The following is a 26,966-nucleotide window of genomic DNA, read 5'->3' as shown; positions in this document are numbered from 1 at the left end:
TCCAACTCCAATTTCAGGACGTTGTTATTCTCTATCATAGCTTCCCTATCCTTTCCCCATTTTTCCTCAAACTCTCATAACTTTTTAATAGTCTCTTCTAGGAGAGAGTTATGTGATGGGGGTTAGGAATCGTTCCCCTTTAGGTTGTTGTCTGCTGACTCTCTGCTGTTAACTTCCTCGGGGTTGGATACCCGCTCTTTCTCTGTGTAGAAGGAATCTATAGTTTTTCTGGCTTTTTTGTTCATATTTACAAAATCTTTTGGGGTCTGTCCCTGGGGTAGGAAATTATTTATTTACTTCTTTACCAGCTTCCTACCAGACTGGATGGATGCAGCAGCTCTTGCACCTGAGCTAAGATAGAGCTCTGGGAGAGAGTTCCCCACCCCCTCCCTTGAAGTGCCTCACAGATGACTAGCACTGCTGTGCCCTGAGGGCGCTGTGTTTTAGTGGCTTCCCTGAGGTTGAGATTGAACAGTAAATATGGCACAAAGCCTAGCCTATGCGTCCCGGTGGGGCGTGGATGTCTGCAGCAGGTGAGGTGAAAAGCCCCTGCACTCAAACTGGAAGTGTCGCCAGAAACCGTGGTCCGTGGTTCAAAGGTTCCGCTTCTCTGGGACTTCCTGGAGCTGAGTTCCACTTCCTCCAGCTAAGCTAGGCAGTGTGTGTTCCCTTGGGCCATATCCACCCACTTGTCAAACTCTTAACTATTCTCAGGTGGGAGCTGAGGCCACACCCCCTGGTGCCTAGATCTACTGAGTCACCCCCAGGGTCCTGGAAAATCTAATCTATCTGAATTTTTAAAGTATTTTAGATTTCTCTTCTGAACTGCTATATTATAAGCAGAGAAGAGCTAACAGCCTGTGCCAGATTCCTTTATCTCAGTGGCTTCTCTGATCCCAGAGCCCTTCCCAGCGCGATAGGCACAGTATGCTAGCACCCAGCCATCTGTGCTGGCCTCTCTTCTTCCTCCCCTGGGGACTGACCTTTTCTGTTGAAAATCCAGATTCTCTTCAGCTGCTAAGTCGTGCTTCCAGTCCTTGTGGTATCTATCAGTCCAGTGCTACTTCTGAGGCTGATTTGTCTAATTGGTTGTGAGGGAGTAAGGACGTTCACAGAGTCGTGTGTTTCTTCTCCGCCATCTTGGCTCCTCCCCCTCCAAAATCAGGAGTCACATTTATGATAGGTTTGTCTATCTCCTCAGTCTTCCTCTGAGTGGGGTTCTTAGCAACCCCCACAGTAACTTCAGTTTGTTGATTCTATTTTAGTCACATTTGATCCTTGCATTTTTCATCTAATCATCAGAGTTGTTTCCTCAAGACAGCAAATAATGAGATCCCACTGATTTGGCAAAGCTGGAATCACCGGATCCCTGATTCTGCCACTCAGCACATCCATCCTCTCTGGTGTCGCTTATATGTCACCCATTGCCCCTCCTCAGTCCGCACCCCACTAGCCCAGGTCAGTAACTTGCCCCTTTTAGGTTGAAACACTTCCAGGAGATGAGATCAGGACTGCTCTTTTTTTGGTCAAAATTTCCAGGTAGTTCATCTCTTCAATTGTCTATTCTCATCTTTCCTGAAGATCTGTCTTTTAAGTTTTATTTCACTTTGTTCAATTTGTTTTCAATTTTTCCAATCTTGTAATTTCTTGGTTATACCACACTTCTATGGCTTCCCATTTCAAATATTCATTTATCAAAACCTTATTTTCATCTGGATACTCCATTCCTCTTTCAGAAGTTTGTTTTCCTTGTTTCATAAGCTTATGGTTTTTCTTAGAAGGATTTTTTTGAGATAATTTTTTCTCAATTTCTTTTGATTTTTACATTCTTTTTTCAGTACTCCATATTTTCTTTGCGTATGCAACCATTACATGTTATTCTTTGGGGCAAAATATTTTTTTACATCCTCTAAAAATGAAATCTCTGATCTTCCCTGTTCCAATAGCATGTTTCAATGGTGGGGGGTTCTTTGCAGGTGCATTTTTAAAAATAGGAATGAGTGTGAAGCTGCTCTAATTGATGTGTGTGGGGAAAGTTCCTTAAGCTCCCCTTCAATGTCACTCTCTGAGCACGCACCCCAAAGACTCTGTCCAGGAAAGGCAAACGCTTTAAACAGGAAGCCCAAAGCAAAAGCTCCCTTCACATGCAAGGAGCAGCTGCCCACATCGTCCCAGGCCTCTGCATCTGTCCCCATGGGGGCCTGGTTGCTCCACTCCAGGACAATATCCTAAGGCTTACAGTGGCACAGCTGCCCCCCCTGCCATCAAAGTCAGCCCAGCTTCACTCAGGCTTCCAGGACTCAGTCCTCAACTTGAAAAGAAAGTCTTAGAGATGAAAGTCTCTGTGCTTCCTGCTGAGGATACAACCACTTTTAGATTGGCCAGGAGTGCCCACTTGTTTCTGTGGATTTAGCCTGGCGGTGTTGCCACTTTACCGGGCTTCATCCCTACCTCCATGGCTTTTTTTTTCTTTTTTTTTTTTACAGCTTTCAGACTTATGTGTGAAGGACCCATCTGTGCTATCCCAACTCTAATATTAATTTCTTTATTTTTGCTCATTTGCAGATTTGTTTCTTTTTCGGGGAGAAATCAGGAGAGCTCGATGAGCTTCTGTTAATCCACCAATCTGTAAATTTTCTAAAAAGGCCCCAAATGCACTATGTTTTCCACAGCCTATCTCCTGGGGCCTTTGCTCAGAGAACTTGGTGACCAGGCTCGGCGAAGGTTGAGACCGGGGGGACGAGGTTAGCTGGACTTCGACCGACCCCTCCCAGGGGCCACTGGTTTGGGGAGGACATGCTGGAGTAGCAATTTGAGTCCCAGCATTTTCTTCCTGGGTCCAGTTACAGGAAGATTGGAAGATAATTTCACGCAATGCCTTGGACTCACTTGGCAGACCTGGGGATCCTTCTGTGCACTTTTTTATCCCAGTTATAATTACTTTGATGCCACAGAACGGGGTGGCTTCCTGGCCTGAAGCAGCTTCCCCCTGGGGCCAATTAGAGGACCTGTCAGACACAACTGTGGGGAATGTCTTGGATCCAATGGGTGGGCGAGGGTTTACAGTGGTCGTCTTCCTGTTCCGAGGAGCACTGAAACCTTTCACTTGGAGGGCTTCTTGCAGTGGAAGATCTTCATCCTGGAGCCAAACATCACAGGGTTTAGACACAACTTTGTGTGGTGTCTTGGACACATTGGGCAGTGCTGGGGAAACCTTGGCCATCCTCTTCCGAAGTTCACTGACTCCTTTAATGGCACAAGCTCTTATGCCTTCTTCGGCTTGAGGAATTTCTCCCTGGGGCCCCTGGGAAGAGAGTATACTGGAGAATGTATTTGCTACAGTCGGCAGGCCTGGGGATGATTTGGTGCTCCTCTTTCCTAGAGTTCTGACTACTTTGATGGCCCGTACTGGGCTGGCTGCTTGGGGTGGTGGACCTTCGCCCTGAGCCCAATTGAAGGAGGGATCATCGAGATCTCTGGAAGATGTCTCCAATTCACTCAGCAGTGCCGGGAAAACTTTGGCTGTTTTCCTCCAAAGAGAACTGAATTTCTGCATGCCACATTTTGGGGTGGCTGCATGGGTTGGTGGACCTTCTCCCTGGGCCAAATTCAAGGAAGGTCCAGATAGGTCTCTGGGACATAGCTTTGATTCACTCAGAAGTGTCGGGGATACTTTGGCTGTGGTCTTCCAAAAACGACTGATCTTTTTGTTGTCACATTTAGGGGCCGCTTCTTTGGCTGCAGAAGATTCTCCCTGGGACCACACAGATGAACGTTCAAGCCCAGTCTCAGACAATGTTTGGCATTCTGTGGCCAAATGGATTTTGAATGTTCTCTTTGGAACAGCATTGACGGCTTGGCCAGGATAAGCTGGGGTGGCTTTTCGGAGACATTCAGGGGTAACAGGAAGTAATGGTTCCATAACGATTGAAGGAAATAGAATGGTATTGTTAGGAGTGGTGTAAGAAGAACTCCTCACCCAGGATGGGCCCCCAACGTCCTTTGCCTCCATTTTTGGCCTTCCAGGAATGCCGTGCTTTTGGCCCTCAAAGTCCAGCCCTTGCATTCCGTGAGGGGGACCTCGGAAAATCAGCGATTTTGCTTTCCCCAATAGGCTCTTGTGTTGATCCTGGACAAAGTCTGTGAATGAAGAAGGCAGCATATGAGCAAACGGGAAGGAATCAAGAAAGAGACTGTGTGTGGGAAAGAGAGCAATAGCACAGGGAGTATGACGTACCCATAGTGATAACTGGCCTTTGGAAGACAACTTTTCCCTAGTCAACATGCGCTCCTATATTTCATACTTGGAGGAAGCCCAAGAGACACTTTCCTGCCTTCCAATTTTTGTGGTAACCCCATTATTTGAACAGAGTTGTTTGTATGGAGTCACCTCCTTAGAATGGAAGCTCCTTCAGGCCAGAACCCACCTTGAGCCTTTTTATACACCCAGTGCTTGTTATGGAGCTTGGTGCAGAGTAGATAATCAATGTTTATTGACTGTAACCACCACTTATTCTATCCTCTTTCTTTGGCTTTGAAACTCTGGATTCTGGTTTCTCACACAGTCAAGTTTTACTAATTGAAAAGCAAAATGATTCTCATGATACCCAAAGTTAAAAAGTGATTGCATTTTTTCTTTTTATAAATACATTTGACATTTTACCGAATTTACATTCAAGAAATTCCTTTTTCATTTTTTTTTTTTTTGTTTTCTAACCTTTTTCCTTGATTCCCACCTACGATTAATAAACTGCATTTACAATTATTCAAAACATAGAGAAAAAGCATACATCTTGAGGGGCAGAGCCAAGAGGGTGGAGAAGACACATGTGATATTCTAAACTCCTCCCATACCTCATTACTAATTACCAAATTCAGCTTCCAAAATAGTGCTTGACTAGTAAAATTCCCAAAGATTGGAAGTACAACAACTAACCATCCAAAAAAATCTGTATGATCGCCAGAAAAGGTTTATCCTGAGTGGAGGGAGCAGACCCCCTTAAGCAGGGAGATAGAAGGAGAGGCTAGTCTAGTGAGTGCACCTGGGTGGGTTGGTCTGTATGGCTGGAAAATTTACAAGGAGGACTCTACCACAGGCTGGCTGCTCTGCTTTGGTTGCAAAGCAGTAGAGCAACAGAGGAATTACAGCCAAAGGTTGAGTGTACTCCAAAATAACACCAGAATCTAACTGGATCTGGCTATAAGCACCCAAAACCAGATGTGAGTGACTCAGCACAGATCACAGCACACGTGTGCAGCTGCATTCTGGAGAACAGGGATTTTGTCCGGGGCAGTCACAAATCTGACAGGCAGGGGGTCCCAGGCAGGGAAGCCTCTAACCTGCATGGGGAGGGGATGGGCCAGGGGCAACAGAACTTTCACAGTGCAATTGCCCTCTCCAGGGCTGAGACACTTCCTGTCTGGTACAGGGATCTTCCCAAGGCAACTGCTACTCCCAACTGCAAGGTCCTGCCTAGGGCAGTTACTTTTGCTGCTATGCTTCTAGCCCAGGGTAGTCTCTAATCCAAACTGCAGGGCTTCTAGCAGGGAAGCTCCACAGTTAGGCCTGTGCTACTCAGGGCAGAGACACTTTTAGTGGGGAGCTTTTCCCAGACCACTTCCACAGCTTTCTGCTCTTTGCAGCCTGTTTGAAGGATAGCTATTGTCAATATCTCTCTTCCTGCTCTACAGAGGAAACTGGAAAACCCTTGACCTGAAGGCACATCATAAGGGCTTTAGAACAATGAGTCAAAATAGCAAATGGACCATGGATAGCTTCTATTCAGAAAGAGAGCAGGTTTTCACCTCCAAGGAGACAAATAGCTGACAGGTTCATGACAAAACCCTAAAGGGGGATGTAACCTGTCCCCATCATACAAGGCTCCCCTAGAAGAAATTATAAAAAAACATATTTTAAAAGATAGCTAGAAGGAAACTGGGGAAAGGAAAGAGAAGCTATGCAAGAGAGGAAAGAAAAGGCATATAACTCATTTAAAGAAAAATTTGATAAAGTGCAAAACAAAAGGAACTTCCTGAAATGTGAATTGGAAAAGGTAAAGAACTCCAAGGGAGTGCAAGGAAACAGAATTTATGAATTGGAAAAGGTAAAGAACTGCCAGGAAATAGGATTTGTGCATTCAAAAAAGATAACAGGATTTGTGAATTGAAAAAAACAAAAGAGCATTAACGCAGTAAAATAAATAAATAAATAAATAAAAAAGAAATAATGAAATGGAAAATAATTCCATGGAGCAAAAATAGTCATTTAAAAATTAATTAGAAATATACGTAAAAGTAAAAAATTAAAAAAAAAACTAATGAAAAAAACGCATTAAAAATAAGAACTGAACAAATATAAATGAATGATTCCCTGAGACATCAAGAATCAGTCAAGAAGCACACCTGTCAGATTGCCTAGAATGACAGGGAAATTGACTACAGAATGTTGAAGTGGATGTGGAAAAATTGGGACACTGATATACTGTTGCTGGAATTGTGAATACATCCAGCCATTCTGAAGAGCAATTTGGAACAATGTTCAAAGCATTATCAAACTGTGCAAACCCAGTTATCCAGTGGCATTACTACTGGGGTTATATCCCAAAGAGGTTTTAAAGAAGGGAAAGTGACCTGCACGTGCAAGAATGTTTGTGCCTGCCCTCTTTGTAGTGGCCAGAAACTGGAAACTGAGTGGATACCCAATAATTGGGAATGGCTGAATAAATTGTGGTATATGAATATTATGGAATATTATTATCCTATAAAAAGTGATCAACAGGCTGATTTCAGAAAGGCCTAGAGGGACTTATATGAAAATTTGCTGAGTGAAATGAGCATGACCAGGAGATCATCATAAACTTCAACAATAATACTATATGATGATCAATTTTAATGGATGAGGCCCTCTCCAACAATGAGATGAGCCAAAACAGTTCTAATAGAGCAGTAATGAACTGAACCAGCTACCCTCAGGAAAAAACTCTGGGAGTTGACTATGAAACACTACATAGGATTCCCAATGCCTTTATTTTTGTCTGTTTACATTTTTTACTTCCTTCACAAGTTAATTGTACACTGTTTCAAAGTCCAATCCGTTTTGTGCAGCAAAATAATTGTTTGGATATGTATACATATATTGTATTTAACTTATGCTTTCATGTATGTAACATATATTGGTTTACCTGCTATCTGGAGAAAGGGGTAGGGGGAAGGAGGGGAAAAGTTGAAACAAAAATTTTGCAATTATCAAAGCTAGAAAATTACCTAGGCATAATTTTTTTGTAAAAAAAAAATTAAAATAACATTCAAAGAAAAGAATCAGTCAAGCAAAGACAATAAAATAAAAAATAGAAAAAAAATGTGAAATTTCTACTTGGAGAAAAAAAGAACTAAAAAGTATATCTAGGAGAGATAATCTGAGGATTATTGTACTTCCTGAAAATTATGGTAAAATAAAAAGCCGAGATATATATTCTTTAATAAGAAACCATCCAAACAAACAAACAAACAAACAAACAAACAAAAAACAGCCCATAAGTAATAGAATCAGAAGGTAAAATGAGTATTGCAAGAATTCATCAAACACCTTCTGAAATTGAGTTTAAAATAAAAACTCCAAGGAATAGTGTGACTAAATTTCAGAAGTATCAGACTAAAGAAAAAATATTCCAACCAACCAGGAAAAAAAGAACTAAAAAATGTGAATGAAGAAAATAATTCATTAAAAATCAGGACTGAAGTAATAGAAATGAATGATTCATTGCAAAACCAAGAATCAGTCATACAAATCAAAAAAAAATTAAAGCTGGAGAATATCATCAAATACTTACTGGGAAAATCTATAGACCTGAAAAATAGATCTAGGAGAGATAATCTGAGGATCATTGGACTTTCCAAAACCTATGATGAAAAAAAGAGCCTAGATTCTATTTTACAGGAAATCATCAAAGGGATATGTCCAGAAATAACAGAAACAAAAGGGAAAATAGGCGTGGAAAGAATTCATCAAACTCCTTCTGAAAAAGACCCTAAAAAAAGAACTCCATGGAATATTGTGGCTAAGCTGCAGAACTACCAAACTAAGAAAAAATATTGCAAGTACTAGGAAAAAAAAAAAAACAAAAAAAAAAAAATATCAAGGTGCCACAGTACGGGTCATGTGAAATCTGGCTGCCTCCACATTAAAGGATCAAAGGGCCTGGAACCTGATATTCCAAAAGGCAAAAGAACAAGGATTGCCACCAAGAATAAACGACCCAGCTAAGTTTAGCATTTTCTTCCATGGAAGAAGATGGTCATTTAATGAAACAGAGGAATTCCATTTGTTTCTAAGAAAAAACAAAACAAAACAAAACAAAAAACAGACTTTAACAAAAAAATTAATCTACATCCACAAGACTGAAGAGAAACAAAAAAAGAACTCTTGAGAACTGTATCTCTGTTGTGGATATACCAAAAGTCCACATGGGTAATTTGATTTTACTTATATAATATAAAAAAGGGAAGTAGGAAAGGGAATGGCTTAGTATCAGTAAAAGGGGAAGGAGTGATAAAAATAAAGAAACCACATCCCAGGAGAGGCATAAAAATGTACCACATCTGAGGGAATTTAGAGAGGGGAAGAAACATTGTGTGAATCTTCTCTCATCAGAGTAGGCTCAAAGAGGAAATAATTGACATATTTGATTTTCAAAGAATTCTCTCTCACCTCATTGAAAAGGGGAGAGGAAAAGGGAAAAGGAAAAGGGGAATAAGGGAAGGGTACAAGAAATGTGTAGTGACTTAAAATGAGGGGGGAGGGATACTAAAAAGGGAGGGCTGCGCATCACAAGTGGGGTCTATAAATTAAATACTTGGGAAGGGATTCAGGGGGGTCAAGGGGGAAAAAAGCATAATCAGAGGATAATATGATGGCAGGAAATACAGAGTTAGGAATTTTAACTGTAAATGTTAATGAGATGAACTCTCCCATTAAACCGAGGCAGATAGCAGACTGGATCAAAAGTTCATCAGAATTTTTTATTTCCTTCACAGGCTAATTGTGCACTATTTCAAAGTCGGATTCTTTTTGTACAGCAAAATAACTGTTTTGCTGTGTATACATATATTGAATTTACCTTATATTTTAACATATTTAACATGTAGTGTTCAACCTGCCACCTGGGGGAAAGGGTGGGCAGAAGGAGGGGAAAAGTAGGAACAATTTGTCAATGCTGAAAAATTATCCATGCATATATCTTGTAAATAAAATCTGTAATAAAAAGCTAACAAAATATAGGTCTCCCATCTTAATGACAAAAAAATTGCCATGAGAAAAATTAAGTGAAAAATAGATATAGAGGGAAATAGAGAATGCTTTGATCTGTATACAGGAACACTCTATTCTTTTCTGTGAATGGATAGTCTTTTTTGTTTATTTGTTTGATTTTGTTTTTGTTTTTGTTTTTGTTTTTTACCATGCCTCCTTCAGAATAATTAAGGATGGTTGCATTACTGAGAATAATTAAATCATTTTGTGCTGATCATCGAAGAATATTGAGATCTTTTTACATATGGCATGTTTCACTCTGTTCATGGAGGATTTTGTAGGGTTTTTTCTCCCTGTGAATATTCTGCTCATCATTTCCCAGTGAACAAGGAACATCTATCAGGGAAACTTGTTTCAAAAATTGCGTTTACATTTACTATTTCTAATTGCATTTCCAACCCAAATTTATTCTCTCATTTTACACTGTCTCTCCTGCAAAGCAGTTTGCTGCTTATCAGTGACTCTTCCAAAATGACCTCTTCTTTAATCACTCCTCCCTTCTCATGTTGCATTAACCTCCTATTTTCCTGCAAGCTAAGATAAGAGTTTGATATCCCTATTCAGTATTGATGGTGTTTCCTATTTGAAGCAATATTGATGAGAATAAGGTTCACTCAACCAACCTCATGTATCCCTCTTCCCCTCCAACAGAAAAGTTTCTTCTTGACTCTAACTTCCAATGGAAGTTAATTGGCCCCTTTCCCTTTTCTCAGTGCATTCCCATCTCACTGCACTAAATCACTTTTTGAGAAAGGCTGTTATCCCTTCCTCTTCACCTCACACCTCTTATTCTCTGGCCATGTTTACTCCTTCAACTGCCAGAATTACAGCCATGTCCTAGCGACTTACAAGTATCATCCTCCTATGAAGCAATGGAAATAGATACAACTTAAAAACACTCCCAAATATACCGATCGTGCTGCAGTCTCTGTCTTGAACTGTCTTCCCCAACTCGCATGTAATATCTGTTTTTGACCTGGATGCCGAATTGCACCAGAACCCCCAATGTGTCCAAAACAGAATGTGTTCTTTGTCCTGCACCCTCTGCTCTCATATGAAATTCGCTTTTCTGTCATTGAGGTTTGCTGGTTCAGTCATCTGCCACACTTTCCTTTGCTTAGGCCACATACCATCGCTTCACTGAGGCATGTTTTCATAACTTCCTCAAATGCATTTTCCTACAGAGGTTTGCTTTTCTTCACTCCCATAGCTAACAAGCTGGTTACCCTGTCCACCTGTCTCCTAAGCTCTTCTGATAGCTTCAGTGTATCATTGCAATTATGTTTTAGGACATTATTTTTCTAGACTCTATTGATCTGGCATATTCTAGTGGATGTACTTTTGGTCTTCCCTCTTTCCAGGAAATTCTGGTAGTCTATCTTCCTCATTTAATTCAGTGACTGATGTAAAAAGAAGTATTACTACATGTTGGTTCAAGGATTCTCACCTTGGGGAAATACTCCATTTCTTTTCATCATGTAGAACTGCAAGGATGTCCTGAGGGAAAAGAATGATAACAAATGAATCCTCAGCTTTGTTTCCAATAACTACCCCATCTTCCCGGCTAAAGCAGCAGCTAGCAGTTCAAGAAGGCTCTAATAGCTCATCGGACTCAACCCAGCAGCTTCCTTTCATCGTCCTCTATGTTTTAACAGTAGAGCCAACCTCAACACCTTTGATAAAAATGATACATTCCTCTGGGTCCCAGTCCCTGTTTTTTCCTTTCTCCATCCCTTCTTGCCAGGTTCCTCATATTAAAAGAAATCCAAAGGCAGCAAATGAGGAACTCCATTATAGGACAAGAGAAATAGAAGTTGACACCTTGCAGACAAAGTGTCATTCAGTATAAACTCTCAATCAAATTCATTTGTTTGCTTTGGTGGTTACTTTACACTGCTCAAAGCACAAAATTTCTGAGAATTACAATATTTTTTGATTTCAAAACATCCTATGGACTTGCCAGGCTGACAGACTATTGGCTCCTATCCCTCTTTCTTCTTTCCCTGAAGAGTTCTCTATTTCTGTTCTCAAATCCACAAGCCCTAAGGGCAAACTTCTCATTACAAATTGGATCAGATGGGCCAGACATACAAGTTCGAAGTCCTAACCTACACTTGTACCCTGGATTCACCTTTCTGAACACATTCCGTGACTTGAAGCACACTAGGTCACTAAGAAGTAATGAAACACTGTCTTCCCATATACAGAGAGAAAGGGATTTTCCATACCTTCCCTGGATATCTACAGATACAAAGAAAAATCTTGTCCACCCACTCCCATCGAAAAAATGGAATAGATCGATATTTTGAAATTACAAAGAATGTGTTTTATGACTTTTAAAGATGGTTTGGAGAAAGATGGAAGAGGCTCCAGTAGCTTGTCAGAAAAAGTGGAAGAACATTGATACTGCTCTGCCCCACCTCCTCTCTGGCTAAAGGAATCCACAAGTGTTTGGGGTTTAAGCTTGGTCTCCCAAAGGATGGAATTCTTTGAATAGTCTAACCAATAGGATCTGCTGGCAGTCTCGGGTTCACATCAGGAGAGGGTGTAAGAGGAAACACTTTTCGGTCCTTTCAGTGTTCTCAACATCTTTTCCCAATATACCATCTCACTTGATCCTTATATCAATCTTGTGAGGAAATGGAGGCAAACAGGGGAACTGGTTTGCCTCAGGGAACTCTCAACTCTGTCTTATACTGAATTTGAAACTCTAGTGTTCCTGACTCCCAGGTCCATGTCTCTCTTCTACTCATGAACAAAGGAGCCTCTTCAGGAAAACAACAAAGTGCCATTTTCTTTGTAGGTGAGTCTCAGATAATTTGAGTTATCTCCTAAGAGACTACACAGGAGGCTTCTCTCTTAGGATCTCAGTTGTATTGAGGACATTGAGGACTGAGGAACAAGTATCTTGTCCATTTCCTGTTGCTTGCACAAGGAAGGTCTCTCACATTAATCTCTAGAACAATGTCTTCCCACAAAATGACACAGCTCCCCCCAAACTACAAACTTCCTCATTCTTTGTCCTACATGTATTCCCACCAGAATGGTCTGCACCAAGGAACTTCTTAACTGTAACAGCTTTTTCAGGATGGGAAATACAAGGAAGCCCCTTAGCTGATGAAATATGAGGTTGTGGAATGAATACACACAAACCTTAACCCTAACCCTCTTTCACTTTCTCCACCTACCCCTGGCTCTGGCGCTCTCTCGCTCTCGCTCTTGCTCTCGCTCTCGCTCTCCCTCTCCCTCTCCTCTCCCTCTCGCACAGAGCACGGTTGTTGAGACTCCTGGCCTTTTATCCTAGTAACACATTGTGAGGTAGTGATGACATCAAATGGAACCATTTTGCTGTTATATCCGTTACCAACCGGAGTATATGTGCACAATCAGCATGCTTCTTCATTACATTGTTTCCTGAACCAAAGACACTCTCCCTGAATTGGGTTTCAAACTGTATTTCCCACAGATTCCCATTCAAACTTCTTCCCAGCTTCCACCTAGAGTGTACCTTTACCAAAGATTGAAAATATTTCTGAACACTAAAATTTTAAATTTCTTGTCTTTCTCGGACTGTCCATTAACAAAGAAAAAATATATTTACATCGGGTGTTCACGGGTAAAGAGAATTGGATTCACTTCTTTCTAAAACATTTTTCATTTGGGTTTCATGTCTTTTTTATTTCTGGTTCAAATCCAGGATAGATATATGTCTTGCATTACTGCACAGGCCACAAACTTGACATCTTCCTCCTTCTCATCTCGTATCTTCTCTAACACTCTTTACCTCCATTCACATGCTTTAGGCATACTTCTTTTAATTTATTTTTTCATTGGAGTTGTTTATTTTCAAAACATACACAAGGAAATTTTTTTCACTATGGACCCTTGAAAAACCATGTGTTTCAATTCTTCCCACCTTCCCCCCCCCTCCCTCATGTGGATGGCATGCAATTCAATATATGCTTACCACAGTTAAAGACATGTTAATTCCTATATAGGCATACACATTTATGCGATTATTTTGATGCAAAAGACAAATGAAATTAAAAAAAATAAAAATGGAATAGATAATGAAATTCAAGCAAATCATAACAAAAACTGTGAAAATGTTATGTTGTGATCCACACTCGGTTCCCACAGTCGTCTCTCTTTGTGCAGATGATTGTCATCATGAACAGATCATTGGCTCAGGCCTGAATCATTTCACTGTTGAAAAGAGCCAGGTCCATTAGAATTGACTGTCGTACTGATGTTGCTGCATACTATGGTTTCCTGGTTCTGCTCCTTACCTTTAGCACCAGTTTATCTAAGTCTCTAGGCTTCGCTGACATCACCCTGGTGACTGTCAAAATTCCTTTTTACTCTCACACCTTAGGTAGTCTAGTCTGCCTCTACTGAAATCATTTGGTGACTTCAACTCATCCAATTTGTGAAGGAACTAGTACAGTTGCTGTGAAAGGGCTAATTTCAGCCTCTCTCATTCCCTTAACAATGCCACGAATCAAATGGAAAATAAGATCAGAAAGAGCTTGATCTCCGCCAACACTCCAAACCTCTGTACCCCTACTTGTTCATTTCACACTGAAGCATATACTGTATTGTTATACATCTTCCCTTGCTTTCCTTGATGTTTGATAGTAAAAATATCCTGTGGTCCAATAATATCGCCTGTTCCTTTGATCCTCAGTTTCTTCACCTAGAGAATGGGAATGGATACCAACACTTGTATTTATGAAGCATTCTGAGAAAAGCATTCTGTAATCTTTCAAGCTTTATGCAAATGTGTTTTCTTTTTATTAATGTGCTTATTTAAAGCACATCATTAGAAGTTTTCAGGTTGATGTCTTAGAATCAGAAGACCTGACTCGAGCTCTTAGTTGAGATACTAACTTTAAAAGCCTGAGTAAAGATTCAAAAGCAACACAATTTGTACAACTCCATTTGCTCAGCTGCAAACTGTGGCTAATAAAGGGTAGCATATGTAAGACTGCTGATAAGAGATAATGAGATGGTAGATGTAGAAATCCTATGAAATCAAGCATGATCTCCTTTTTCAGGTATAGATTGCCAGCAAGTTTTCAATAACAAATCCAAAGCCTCAAGTAACTTTAAAAAAGGCAAAACCTCCTTGCTACTCTACAAAATCTTGGAAATTTAGAGTGGGAAGAGGCCTCATTACATTCGCCCATGCAGGCCAGTGCTGTCGCCTTATTAGAAGCACTTCCTTTATATCTCTTCCATTTCATTTAAGTTATCGAATTTATCGGCATAAAGTTGAGCAAAGTAGCTCCTAACTATTGTTCTAATTTCCTCTTCATTAGTGGTGAGTTCACCCTTTTCATTTTCAAGACGAACAATTTGCTTTTTCTCTTTCCTTTTTTTAATCAGGTTTGCTAAGGGTTTGTCTATTTTGTTGGTTTTTTCATAGAACCACGTCTTAGTTTTATTAATTAATTCAATAGTTTTTTTACTTTCAATTTTATTAATGTCACCTTTTATTTTTTGAATTTCAAGTTTTGTGTTTGTCTGGGGGTTTTTAATTTGTTCCTTTTCTAGCAATTCTAGTTGTAAGCCCAATTCGTTGGCCCTCTCTTTCTCTATTTTATGCAAGTAGGCCTGTAGAGATATAAAACTTCCCCTTATTACTGCTTTGGTTGTATCCCACACATTTTGGTACGGTGTCTCTTTATTGTCATTTTCTTGGGTGAAGTTATTAATTATGTCTATGATTTGCTGTTTTACCCAATCACTCTTTAGTATAACATTATGTAGTTTCCAATTATTTTTTGGTCTATTTCCCCCTGGCTTTTTATTGAATGTAATTTTGCTTGCATTGTGGTCTGCAAATTATGCATTTACTATTTCTGCCTTACTGCATTTGATTTTGAGGTTTTTATGCCCTAGCATATGATCAATTTTTGTATAGGTTCATGAATTGCTGAGAAGAAAGTATACTCCTTTCTGTCTCCATTTAGCTTTCGCCAAAGATCTATCATATTAAACTTTTCTAGTATTCTATTTACCTCTTTGACTTCTTTCTTATTTATTTTGTGGTTTGATTTATCTAATTCTGAGAGTTCAAGGTTGAGATCTCCCACTATTATAGTTTTGCTATCTATTTCCTCTTGCAGCTCTCTTAATTTCTCTTTTAAGAATTTAAATGCTGCACCACTTGGTGCATATATGTTTAATACTGATACTGCTTCATTATTGATGCTGCCCTTTAGCAGGATATAATGCCCTTCCTTATCTCTTTTAATTAGATCAATTTTTGTTTTTGCTTGATCTGAGATGAGGCTGGCTATTCCCTACCCTTTTACTTTTAGTTTGAATGTCTCACCTTGTTTCAGGTGTGTTTCCTGTAACCAACATATAGTAGGATTCTGACTTTTAATCCAGTCTGCTAACTGCTTCCTCTTTATGAGGCTGTTTGCCCCATTCAGATTTATGGTTAGAAGGACTAATTCTATATTGCTTGCCATCCTCTTAAGCCCCTGCTTATGCTTTTCCCCTTTCCTTCCCTCTTACCCCCCTACCCAGTATTAAACTTGTGAACACCACTTGCTTTTCACAGCCCTCCCTTTTTAGGATCCCTCCCCCACCTTAAAGTTCCTCCCCTTATTTTACCCCTTATCCTCCAAATGTCTGTATTCCCTTCCCCTTAGTTTACTCCTTCCCTTTCACTTTTCAATGAAGTGGAAGAAGTTTCACCATAAATCGAATATGTCTATTGATACACACTATGTTCATCCCCTCTTTTCTTTCTCTCAGATATAATAGGTTAGCTTTGCCTCTTCATGAGATGTAGTACCACCACTTGACACTTTTTTATGATATAATTTCCTTTCCACCTCTAGTTTCTAAGACAAATTGTACATATGTTCTTTATGTATTTTTTTGGCAGAAGTATAGTTCTCAAGATTTCTTTTTACCTTTTTAGAAATCTCTTGAGTTCTGTATTTGAAGATCCAACCTTTTATGGAGGTCTGGTTTTTTCATCAAAAATAGATGGAATTCATTTATTTCGTTAAATGTCCATCTTCTTCCCTGGAAAACGATGCTCACTCTTGCTGGGTAAGTTATTCTTGGCGGCATACCAAGTTCCTTAGCCTTTCAGAATATCATGTTCCAGGCCCTTCATTCTTTTAATGTGGACGCTGCTAGATCCTGGGTTATCCTTATTGTGGATCCTCCATATCTGAATCGCGTTTTTCTAGCAGCTTCCAATATCTTTTCCTTTGTCTGATGGTTCTTGAACTTGGCCACTATATTTCTTGGCATTTTGAATTAAGGGTCCCTTTCAGTAGGTGATCGATGAATTGTTTCCAGAACGTCTGGGCAGTTTTCTGCAGCTTGATACTCTTTGTAGCCCATTTGCAGGATAGGTACTGTCAATATATCTCTCCCTGCTCTGCAGAGAAAGCTGGGAAGCTCTTTGCCCTGAAGGAAGACCATAAGGGCTTTAAAAGTGAATGAACAAATATATAAATAAAGGGACCATTAATGGCTTCTATACAAAAAGAGAATGGGTTTTCAACCCAAAGGACACAAATAGCAGACAATCTTCAGGCAAAAAGCTAAAGAAGAATGTAACCTGGTATCCATAATACAAGGCTGTCCTAGAAGGAATTATAAAAAATCTTAAAAGAGAGCTGCAAGAAAAATGGGGAAAGGGAAGAGAAGCTATGTAAGATAGTACAGAAAAGCCATATAACTCACTTAAGGAAAAATTGATAATTTGGGGATAAAAGCAACTTACTTAAATGTGAATAGGAAAAGGTAAAGCACTGCCAGGAAAGTAGGATTTGTGAATTCAACAAGAAAAAGGACTCCCAAGAAAGTAGGATTTGTGAATTGGAAAAATAAAATAACTGGGTTAAAAAAAAAAAAAAAGAGTGAAATTGAAAATAATTCCATTGATCAAATCAATTCATTTAAATACTCAATTGAACATATAAAAAAGTGAAAAAAAAAGCTAATGACAAACATAACTCATTAAAAATCAGAACTGAAGAAATAGAAATCAATGATTCATTAAGACATCAAGAATCAGTCAAGTAAAACAAAAAAATAAATAAATAAATAAAAATAAATGGCAAATATCTACTTTGTAAAACAAAAGATTGGGAAAATAGGTCTAGGAGAGGTAATCTGAGGATTATTGGACTTCCTGAACATTATGGTGAAATAAAAAGCCTAGATATACATTTACAGTAAATCAAAAAGAACTGCCCATATGTAATAGAAGGTAAAATGAGCATTGAAAGAATCCCTCAAACACCCTCTGCAACCGACCCTACAATAAAAACTCCAAGGAATTTACATTTCAGAACTATCAGACTAAGGAAAAATATTCAAAGCAACCAGAAAAAAAATCTGATAGTTGGGGGGCACAATAAGGACCTTTGGAGAAAACTGAATGGAGACAGAAAGGTATATAATTACTTCTCAGCAGTTCATGGAACCTATATAAAAATTGCTGCTTTATTAGGACATAAAGACCTCAAAATTAAAGGCAGGAAGGCAGAAATAGTAAATGAATTCTGTTCAGTAATGATGCAATAAAATCTACATCCAAAAAAAGCTAGGGATAAATAGATCAAAAAGTAATTAGAAACAAAATAGCCTCATCTTAAAGAATGATTGGGTGAAACAGCAAATTATTAACACAATTTGATCCAAGAAAATGACAAAAATGAGAAATCATAACCAAAATTTGTGGGATGTAGCCAAAGCCGAAATGAGGGAAAATGTTACATGTCTATAAGCTTACTTGAAATAACATAGGTAAAGAGAAGATCAATGAATTGGGTTAGCAACTTAAAACACTCAAAAAAAGCCCAAATCAAAAACCCTCAATCAAATACTATATTTCAAATTCTAAAAAAAAAAGAAAAATTAATATTGAAAGTTTAAAAAATATTTCATTAATAAGTAAAACTAAGTCGGTTTTATGAAAAAATAAATCGACAAATCTTTGGTAAATATGATTAGAGAAAGGAAAGCAGAAAATCAAAGTATTAGTCTCAAAAATCAAAAGTGAGAACTTTCTGCCAATAGAGAGGAAATTAAAGCAATAATGAGTTACTTTGCCCAAATTTATGCCAATAAATTTGATAACCTAAGTGAAATGGATGACTACATCCAAAAATATAGGCTTCCCAAATTAACAAAGGAGGAAGTAAATTGCTTAAATAGTCCCATTTTAGAACAAGCTATTCATCAACTCCCTAAGAAATATTTCCCAGGACTAGATGGAATTATATTTGAATTCCACCAAACATTTAAAGAACAATTAGCTACAATGCTATATAAAGTATTTGAAAAAATAGGGAATGAAGGAGTCCTAACAAATGCTTTTTATGACACAGATACAGTACTGATTTCTAAACTAAGTAGGTTAAAAACACATCTCCCTAATGAAATTTGTTGCTAAAATCTTAAATATTAGCAAAAAGGCTACAGAAAATCATCCCCAGGATAATAAACCATGACCAAGTAGCATGTATACCAGGAATATAACTAACATTGAAGCATATTTAATATTCAATATTAGGAAAATTATTAGTAGAATTGAGCATATCAATAACCAAATTAACAAAAAACATATGATCATCTCAGTAGATGCAGAAAAAGGATTTTACAAAACCCAACATGAATTCCTTTTTAAAACACTTAGGAGTATAGGAGTAAATGGATTTTTTCTTAAATAATCAGTAGCATCTATTTAAAACCATCAGTAAGAATCATATGTGATGAGGATAAACTGGAACCATTCCCAATAAGATCAGGAACAAAACAAGATTGCCCACTATCTCCATTATTAATATTGTATTAGAAATGCTAGCTTCAGCAACAGGAGTAGAGCAAGAGACTAAAAGCATTAGAATAGGTAATCAGGAAACCAAATTATCACTCTTTGCAGATGATATGATAGTACATTTAGAGAACCCCAGTGATTCGACTAAAAAGCTATTTGAAATAATCCACAGCTTTAGCAAAGTTGCAGGATATAAAATAAACCCACATAAGTCATCAGCATTCTTATATATCACTAACAAAATCCAACAAGTAGAGTTATAAAGATAAATTCCATTTAAAGTTACTACTAATAATATAAAATATTGGGGAACATATCTGTGAAGGAAAAATCAAGAACAATATGAGCAAAACTACAAAACACATTACACACAAACATAAATGTAACCAATCAGAAAGATATTAAATGTTCTTGGATAGGGTGGGCAAATATAAAGACGATAATACTAACTAAACTAATCTAATAAATATTTACCGTTATACCAATCATACTCTAAAAATAACAAAAAAACTAAAACCAAAAACTATTTTAATGGCTCAGAAACAATAACACCAAAGTTCTTAGGGAAAAACAAAAGGTAAATAATCTCATGGGAATTAATTAAAAAAAGTAAAATAAAATGAAGTTTGCCTAGCCTTACTAGATCTAAAATTGTATTATAAAGCAGTAGTTACCACAACCATATGGTATTGGCTAACAAATAGACTAGTTGATCAGTGGAATGGGTTAGGGTCAAAGGACACAATAGTTTATAACTTTAATAATCTAGTGTTAGAGAAACGCAAAGACCCCAGCTTTTGGGATAAGAATTCACTATTTCTGCCAAATTGAAAATTAGTATGGCAGAAACTCAGCAATGACCCACACTTAACTCCATACAGCAAAATCAGGTCAAAATGGGTTTATTTTCTAGGTATAAAGAATTAGATTATAAATGAAATACAAGAATATACGATCCTTCTCAGATTTGTGAAGGAAGAAAGAATTTATTGCCAAAGAAGAGCTGGAGAGCATTACTGACCACACGATAGAAAATTTCGATTATATCAAATTGAAAAGTTTTTGTACAAACTAAAGTAATGCAGATAAGGTTAGAGGGGAAGCAATAAACTGGGAAAGTATTTTTACATTCAAACGTTCTGATATAGGCCTCATATCCAAATTATCTAGAGAATTGACTCTAATTTTTTAGAAATCAAGCCATTATCCAATTGATAAATGGTCAAATCATATGAACAGACAATTCTAAGACAAAGAAATTGAAACGGTTTCTAGCAATTATGAAAAAGATGCTCCAAGTCATTATTGATCTGAAATGCAAATTAAGATAACTCTGAGATATCACTATACACTGATCAGATTGGCTAGAATGACAGGGAAAGGTAGTGTGGAATCTTGGAGGGGATATGAGAAAATTGGGACACGGATACATTATTGGTGGAATTGTGAATACATCCAGCCATTCTGGAGAGTGATTTGGAACTATGCTCAAATTGTTATCAAACTCTGCATACTCTTTGATCCAGCAGTGTTACTACCGGGCTTTTATCCAGAAGAGATTTTAAAGAAGGGAAAGGGACCTATATGTGAAAGTACATTTGTGCCAGCCCTCTTTGTAGTGGCCAGAACCTGGAAACTGAGTGGATGTCCATCAATTGGAGAATGTCTGAATAAATTGTGGTATATGAATATTATTGAATATTATTGTTGTGTAAGAAATGACCAATAAGATGAATTCAGAAAGGTCTGGAGAGGAGCAGGACCAGAAGATCATTATATACTTCAACAACAATACTATATGATGATTAATTCTGATGAACGTGGCCATCTTCAAAAATCAGATGAACCAAATCAATTCCCATAGAGCAGTGATGAAATGAACCAGCTACTTCCAGCAAAAGAACTCCGGGAGATGACTATGTATCACTACGAAGCATTTTCAAACAATCTATTTTTGTCCACCTGTATTGGTTGTTTCCTTCATAGGCTAATTGTACACTATTTCAAAGTCTAACTGTTTGGATGCGTGTCCATGTATTGTGTATACACACTTTAACACATTTAACAATACTTTACCATATTTAACAGGTATTGTTCAACCTGCCACCTGGGGGAAAGGATGGGTCAAAGAAGGGGAAATGTTGGAACAAAAAGTTTTGCCCTCCCTTCCCATGTTGCATTAACCTCCTATTTTCCTCCAGGGTAAGACAAGAATTTGATACACCTATTCAGTATTTATGGTATTTCCTTTTTGAAGCAATACTGCTGAGAATAAAGTTCACTCAACCAGCCTCTTGAATGAGGAACCTTTTCATTCCCTACTCAACAAGGTTTTGCTACAGAGGTTTTCTTTTTTTCATCCCAGCTAGCAAGCTGGTTACCCTGTACACCTGTCTCCTAAGGTCTTCTGATAACTTCATTGTACCATGAAGATTATGCTTTCTGATATTTGTCTATACTCATTTTTTTTATCTGACCTATTCTAGTTGATGTATTTTTGGTCTTCCCTCTTTCAATGAATTTCTGTGGGTATCTTCCCCATTTAATTCAGTAACTGAAGTAATAAGTATTACTACATGTTGGTTCAATGATTCTCACCTTGAGGAAATACTGCATTTCTTTTCATCAAGTTGAACTCTAAGGATGGCTTGAGAAAAAAGAATGATAACAAATAAATACTCAGCTTTGCTTCCAATAACTACCCCTTTGTACCGGCTAAAGCAGCAGCAAGCAGTGCAAGAAGGCTCTCATAGCTCATCGGGCACAGCCCAGCAGCTGCCTTTTGTCGTCCTCTATGTTTTAACAGTAGAGCCAGCCTCAACAGCATTGAGAAGAATGTTGCATTGCTACGTGTCTCAGTCCCTGTTTCTTCCCTTCTCCAGGCTTCTCCTCATTAAAAGAATTCTAAAGGCAGCAAGTGAGAAACTTCATTGTAGGACAATAAAAGTAGAAATTGACACCTTCTTGCCAAATTGTCATTCAGTATAAAGTACCTTTCCAATTTGTTGATTGGCTTTGGTGAGTACCTTCCAATGCTCAAAGCACAATATTTCTCAGAATTATAATCTTTTTTGATATTATAACCTCCTAAGGACCTTTCAGGCTTACAGTCTATTGGCTCCTATTTCTGTTCTCAAATTCACAAGTTCTAAGGGCAAAGTACTAACTACAATGTGAATTAGATGGGCCAGAAATAGAGGCTTGAAGTCCTAACCTACACTTGTACCCTGGATCAACCTTTCTTAACATTTTCAGTGCATTGAAGCACACCAGGTCACTAAGAAGTGATGAAAGACTGCCTACCCAAGTAGAGGGAGAAAGGAATTTTCCTTACCTACCCTGGATATGTACAGGTACAAAGAAAAACCTTGTCCACCCCTTGTAATCAAAACAAAATTGGATAGATACACATTTGGAAATGACAAATTTACAAAGAATGTGTTTTATGACTTTAAAATATGGTTTGGAGAATGATGGAAGAGGCTCCAGTAGCCTTTCAGAAAAAGTTGAAGAATTTTCATACTGCTCTGCCCCACCTTCTCTCTGGCTAAGGGAATTCCCAAGTGTTTGAGGGTTAAGCTTGATCCCCCAAAGGAGGGAATTATTTGAATAGTCTAAGCAATGAGGATCTGGTGGCAGTCTCGGCTTCACATCAGGGAGTGAGTGTAAGAAGAAACACCTTCTTTCTGGCCACTACAAAGAGAGTTGCCACAAACATTCTTGCACATACAGGTCCCTTTCCCTTCTCTAATACCTCTTTGGGATATAAGCCCAGTAGTAACACTGCTGGTTCAAATGGTATACAAAATTTAATAATTTTTAATAGTTTTTGTTTACTGGATATTTACAAGGGTAATTTTACAACACTGAGAAATGCCAAACCATTTGTTCCAATTTTTCCCCTCCTTCTCACCCCCTTCCAAGATGGCAGGACGGCCAATACATGTTAAATATGTTAGAGTATAAATTAAATTCAACATATGTATACATGACCAAACAGTTGTTTTGCTGAACAAAAAGCATCACACTTTGAAATAGTGTCCATTTAGCCTGTGAAGGAAATCCAAAATGCAGGCAGACAAAATTAGAGGGATTGGAAATGATATGTAGTGGTTCATAATCATTTCCCAGAGTTCTTTCACTGAGTGAAGCTGGTTCAAATCATTACTGCTCTATTGGAACTGATTTGGTTCATCTCCTTCTTGGAGAGGGCCACGTCCATCAGAATGGATTATCATACAGTATAGTTATTAAAGTATATAATAATCTCCTGGTCCTGCTCCTTTCACTCATTTTCAGTTCATGTAAGTCTCTCCAGGCCTTTGTGAAATCATCCTGTTGGTCATTTCTTACAGAACAATAACATTCCATAATATTCATATACCACAATTTATTCAGCCAATCTCCAATTGATGGGCATCCACGTCATTTCCAGTTTCTGGCCACCACAAAGAGGGCTGCCACAAACATTTGTGCACATACAGGTCTCTTTCCATTCTTTAAGATCTCTTTGGGGAACAAAGCCAGTAGCAATGCTGCTGGATCAAAGGGTATGCACAGTTTGATAACTTTTTGAGCATAGTTCCAAATTCCTCTCCAGAATGGCTGGATGTATTCGCTGTTCTACCATCAATGTGTCAGTGTCTTCGTTTTTCCACATCCCCTCCAACATTCTGCATTAGCTTTCCCTATCATTCTAGCCAATCTGACAGGTACACAGTGGTATCTCAGAGTTGTCTCTATTTGCATTTCTCTGAATATTAATGATTTTGAGCATCTTTTCATATGACTAGAAATAGTTTCAATTTCTTTAACCAAGAATTGTCTGTTCATATCAATTGACCATTTATCAATTGGAGATTGGCTTGATTTCTTATAAATTAGAGTCAATTGTCTATAAATTTTGGAAATGAGGCCTTTATCTGAACCTTTGACTGTAAAAATGTTTTCCCAGTTTATTGTTTCCCTTCTAATCTTATCTGCACTGATTTTGTTTGTACAAAAACTTTTTAATTTGATATAATCCAATTGATTTTGTTGTTAATTTTGGGATCAATAATGATCTCTAGTTCTTCTTTGGTCATGAATTCATTCTTCTTCCACAGGTCTGAGAGGAAACTATCCTATGTTCCTCTCAATTATTTATAATCTCCTTCTTTATTCCTAGGTCATAAACCCATTTTGACCTGACCTTGATGTATAATGGTAAGTGTGGATCAATGCCTAGTTTCTGCCACAATAATTTCCAATTTTCCCAGCAATTTTTGTCAAACATTGAGTTCTTATCCCAAAGGCTGGGGTCCTTGGTTTGTCAAACATTACGCTGTTAGAGTTATTAATTATTTTGTCCTTTGGAGCTAACCTATTCCACTGATCAACTAGTCTATTTCTTAGCCAATACCAAATGGTTTTGGAAACCACTGTTTTATTATATAATTTTAGATCTGGTACAGCTAGGCCACCTTCATTTGATTTTGTTTTCATTAATTCATTTTCATTAATTCCCTTGAAATTCGTGACCTTTTGTTTTTCCATATGAACTTTGTTGTTATTCCTCTCTTCCTTCCTCCCTTCCTTCCTCCTCCCTTCCTCCCTCCCTTCCTTCCTTCCTTCCTTCCTTCCTTCCTTCCTTCCTTCCTTCCTTCCTTCCTTCCTTCCTTCCTTCCTTCCTTCCTATGTGAATGAGCCCAGGTGCACATGTCTCAGGGGCTGCAATATGTGAGCACCAAGCTTCAGGAAATTACTTCACCCAAAGGGTGTAGACAGCACTGCTGATCATTGGTTAGCTATTACTTCCTTCTCATTTCATGCAAGGAAGCCAAGACTTTTGCTAGTTAATCCATTCCTTTTTTCTGCCTCAGGACCCCACAGCATGCTGGGCTGCTCAATTGAAGTCCTTAGACCTGTCTTCACAAGGACAGAATAAAAGCTTCCTCTCTGTATCTGGAGATCCAACAATGAAGTCAAGTTGGCTAAGTTCTCAAGTATCCTGTCCCACACAATAGATAGAGGCTTCTCCCCGGTCTCTGACTTCCTGCTCTTTTCAACAATGAGATGATTTGAGTCCAGTTCTGATCTTGTGATGAGGAGAGCCAACTGATAGGCAGAGAGAAGACAGTGGAAAGTGTTTCTGGCTCACTACATAGCATTGTCACTTTTTTTTGATGTTGAATTACACTTTGATTTCTTACTAATTTTTTTTTTTGTTCTGACTTGATTTTTTTTGCAGCAAGATAATTGTATATTTGCCTATATTACATTTAATATACATTTTAATATGGGTATGTAATATATAATATGTTATGGACCAGAACTCTGACCTTGAAACAAAAGATTCTTACAAGGTACTAAGTCCATGCAATTGATAGAGTTAAATAGTTATTTAATTTAGCATGGTTCAGTATGATTGATTTAATCCTACAGGGAGTTGTTTTGGGCCAGAACTTGAAACAAGATACTAAGGGAATTGAGGAGACAATGCTTAAATCAAATTTTGCATTGATTTAATCCTACAACAAACAATGGTTTCCTAGTGCTGTAATGATTGGTATAGAAAATAAGCAAGAAATCTCAGCCAGGGAGATTCAGAGGTTCCGAGACAAGGAGACAGAAGGCTGGAGGCTGAAGGTTGGAGCAGAAACCCTTGGACTCAGATCCATCCCATCTCAAACCACCTTGGTGGCAGGCTCTACTCCTTCCCTTCTCCATTGAGACCAAGACTCTGGAAGGCCCCCAGAAAACTAGCTGAATCCCAAGGGAAGGTGTCAAAAAATGGATTTGGACTTAATACCTGGCTCCAATTTTGGTGATCATTGTACTGAAGCAAAGGCTGCTTCCACAGTCCTTAGGAGAACTGAAACTGAGAACATGACAGTATAACATATATTGGATTCCCTGCTGTCTAGGGGAGGGTGTACTCTTAAGTGTCAGAAGTTCTTGTTGTGATTTATCATACAAGTCTGTGCTGCTTTGTATTTGCCCTTGACCAAGTCCGCTTTAATTCCCCAAGTCCTAACTCTTGGGTTACCTCATTTAGTTTCCAGATGAAAGGTCAGTTAAATCCCCCAACATTAAGCCAACCTGGACGTGGAGCATCTTCTTAGGGAAGCATTGGGAATTGGATTCCATAAAACGCCCCCTGGCAGGACTTCAAAATATTTTTCATAATCTTCCCTTGTAAGTCTGAAAAGGCTTTAGAATAATTGCTAAGGGAGATAATAGTGCCAGAAGACCACCCTGTTTTGCCTATTGCCTCTAAATGACTCCTTTGAGGAAACAAAAGCAGGAAGTGGCAGAAAAGTGTTCTTTGCAACCTCTTCTAGGAAAAGCTGTCAGGAGGAGTCACATTTATTTTTTTTTATTTTAATAATTTTTATTATTATATATATATATATATATATATATATATATATATATATATATATATATATATATATATATATAATATTATCCCTTGTATTCATTTTTCCAAATTATCTCCCCCTCCCTCTATTCCCTCCCCCCGATGACAGGCAATCCCATACATTTTACATGTGTTACAATATAACCTAGATACATGTGTGTAAATACCATTTTCTTGTTGCACAATAAGCATTACATTCCGAAGGTACATGTAACCTGGGCAAAAAGATATTAGTGCAAATAATTTACATTCACTTCCCAGTGTTTCTTTTCTGGGTGTAGCTACCTCTGTCCATCATTGATCGACTGGAAGTGAGTTGGATCTTCTTTATGTTGAAGATTTCCACTTCCATCAGAATACATCCTCATACAGTATTGTTGTTGAAGTGTACAATGATCTTCTGGTTCTGCTCATTTCACTCAGCATCAGTTGATGTA

The 26,966-nt window shown here is 38.2% G+C and overlaps 1 protein-coding gene across 1 annotated transcript; it reads right to left on the bottom strand.

Annotated features, from left to right (window-relative positions):
- Window positions 1-2,460: 2,460 nt before the first annotated feature.
- On the bottom strand, window positions 2,461-12,578 carry LOC141542452 (uncharacterized). Its single transcript, XM_074266862.1, has 3 exons — window positions 12,378-12,578; window positions 10,755-10,804; window positions 2,461-4,140 (listed from the first exon to the last, which is right to left on the bottom strand). The coding sequence occupies exons 2-3, from the start codon at window positions 10,783-10,785 to the stop codon at window positions 2,546-2,548; spliced, it is 1,626 nt and encodes a 541-aa protein (XP_074122963.1). The 5' UTR covers window positions 10,786-10,804; window positions 12,378-12,578; the 3' UTR covers window positions 2,461-2,545.
- Between the last annotated feature and the right edge of the window lie 14,388 nt (window positions 12,579-26,966).

The sequence above is a fragment of the Sminthopsis crassicaudata genome, chromosome 5 (assembly GCF_048593235.1).
Source record: "Sminthopsis crassicaudata isolate SCR6 chromosome 5, ASM4859323v1, whole genome shotgun sequence".
Taxonomy (NCBI): domain Eukaryota; kingdom Metazoa; phylum Chordata; class Mammalia; order Dasyuromorphia; family Dasyuridae; genus Sminthopsis; species Sminthopsis crassicaudata.
This window is presented reverse-complemented; position numbering and strand designations above follow the sequence as displayed.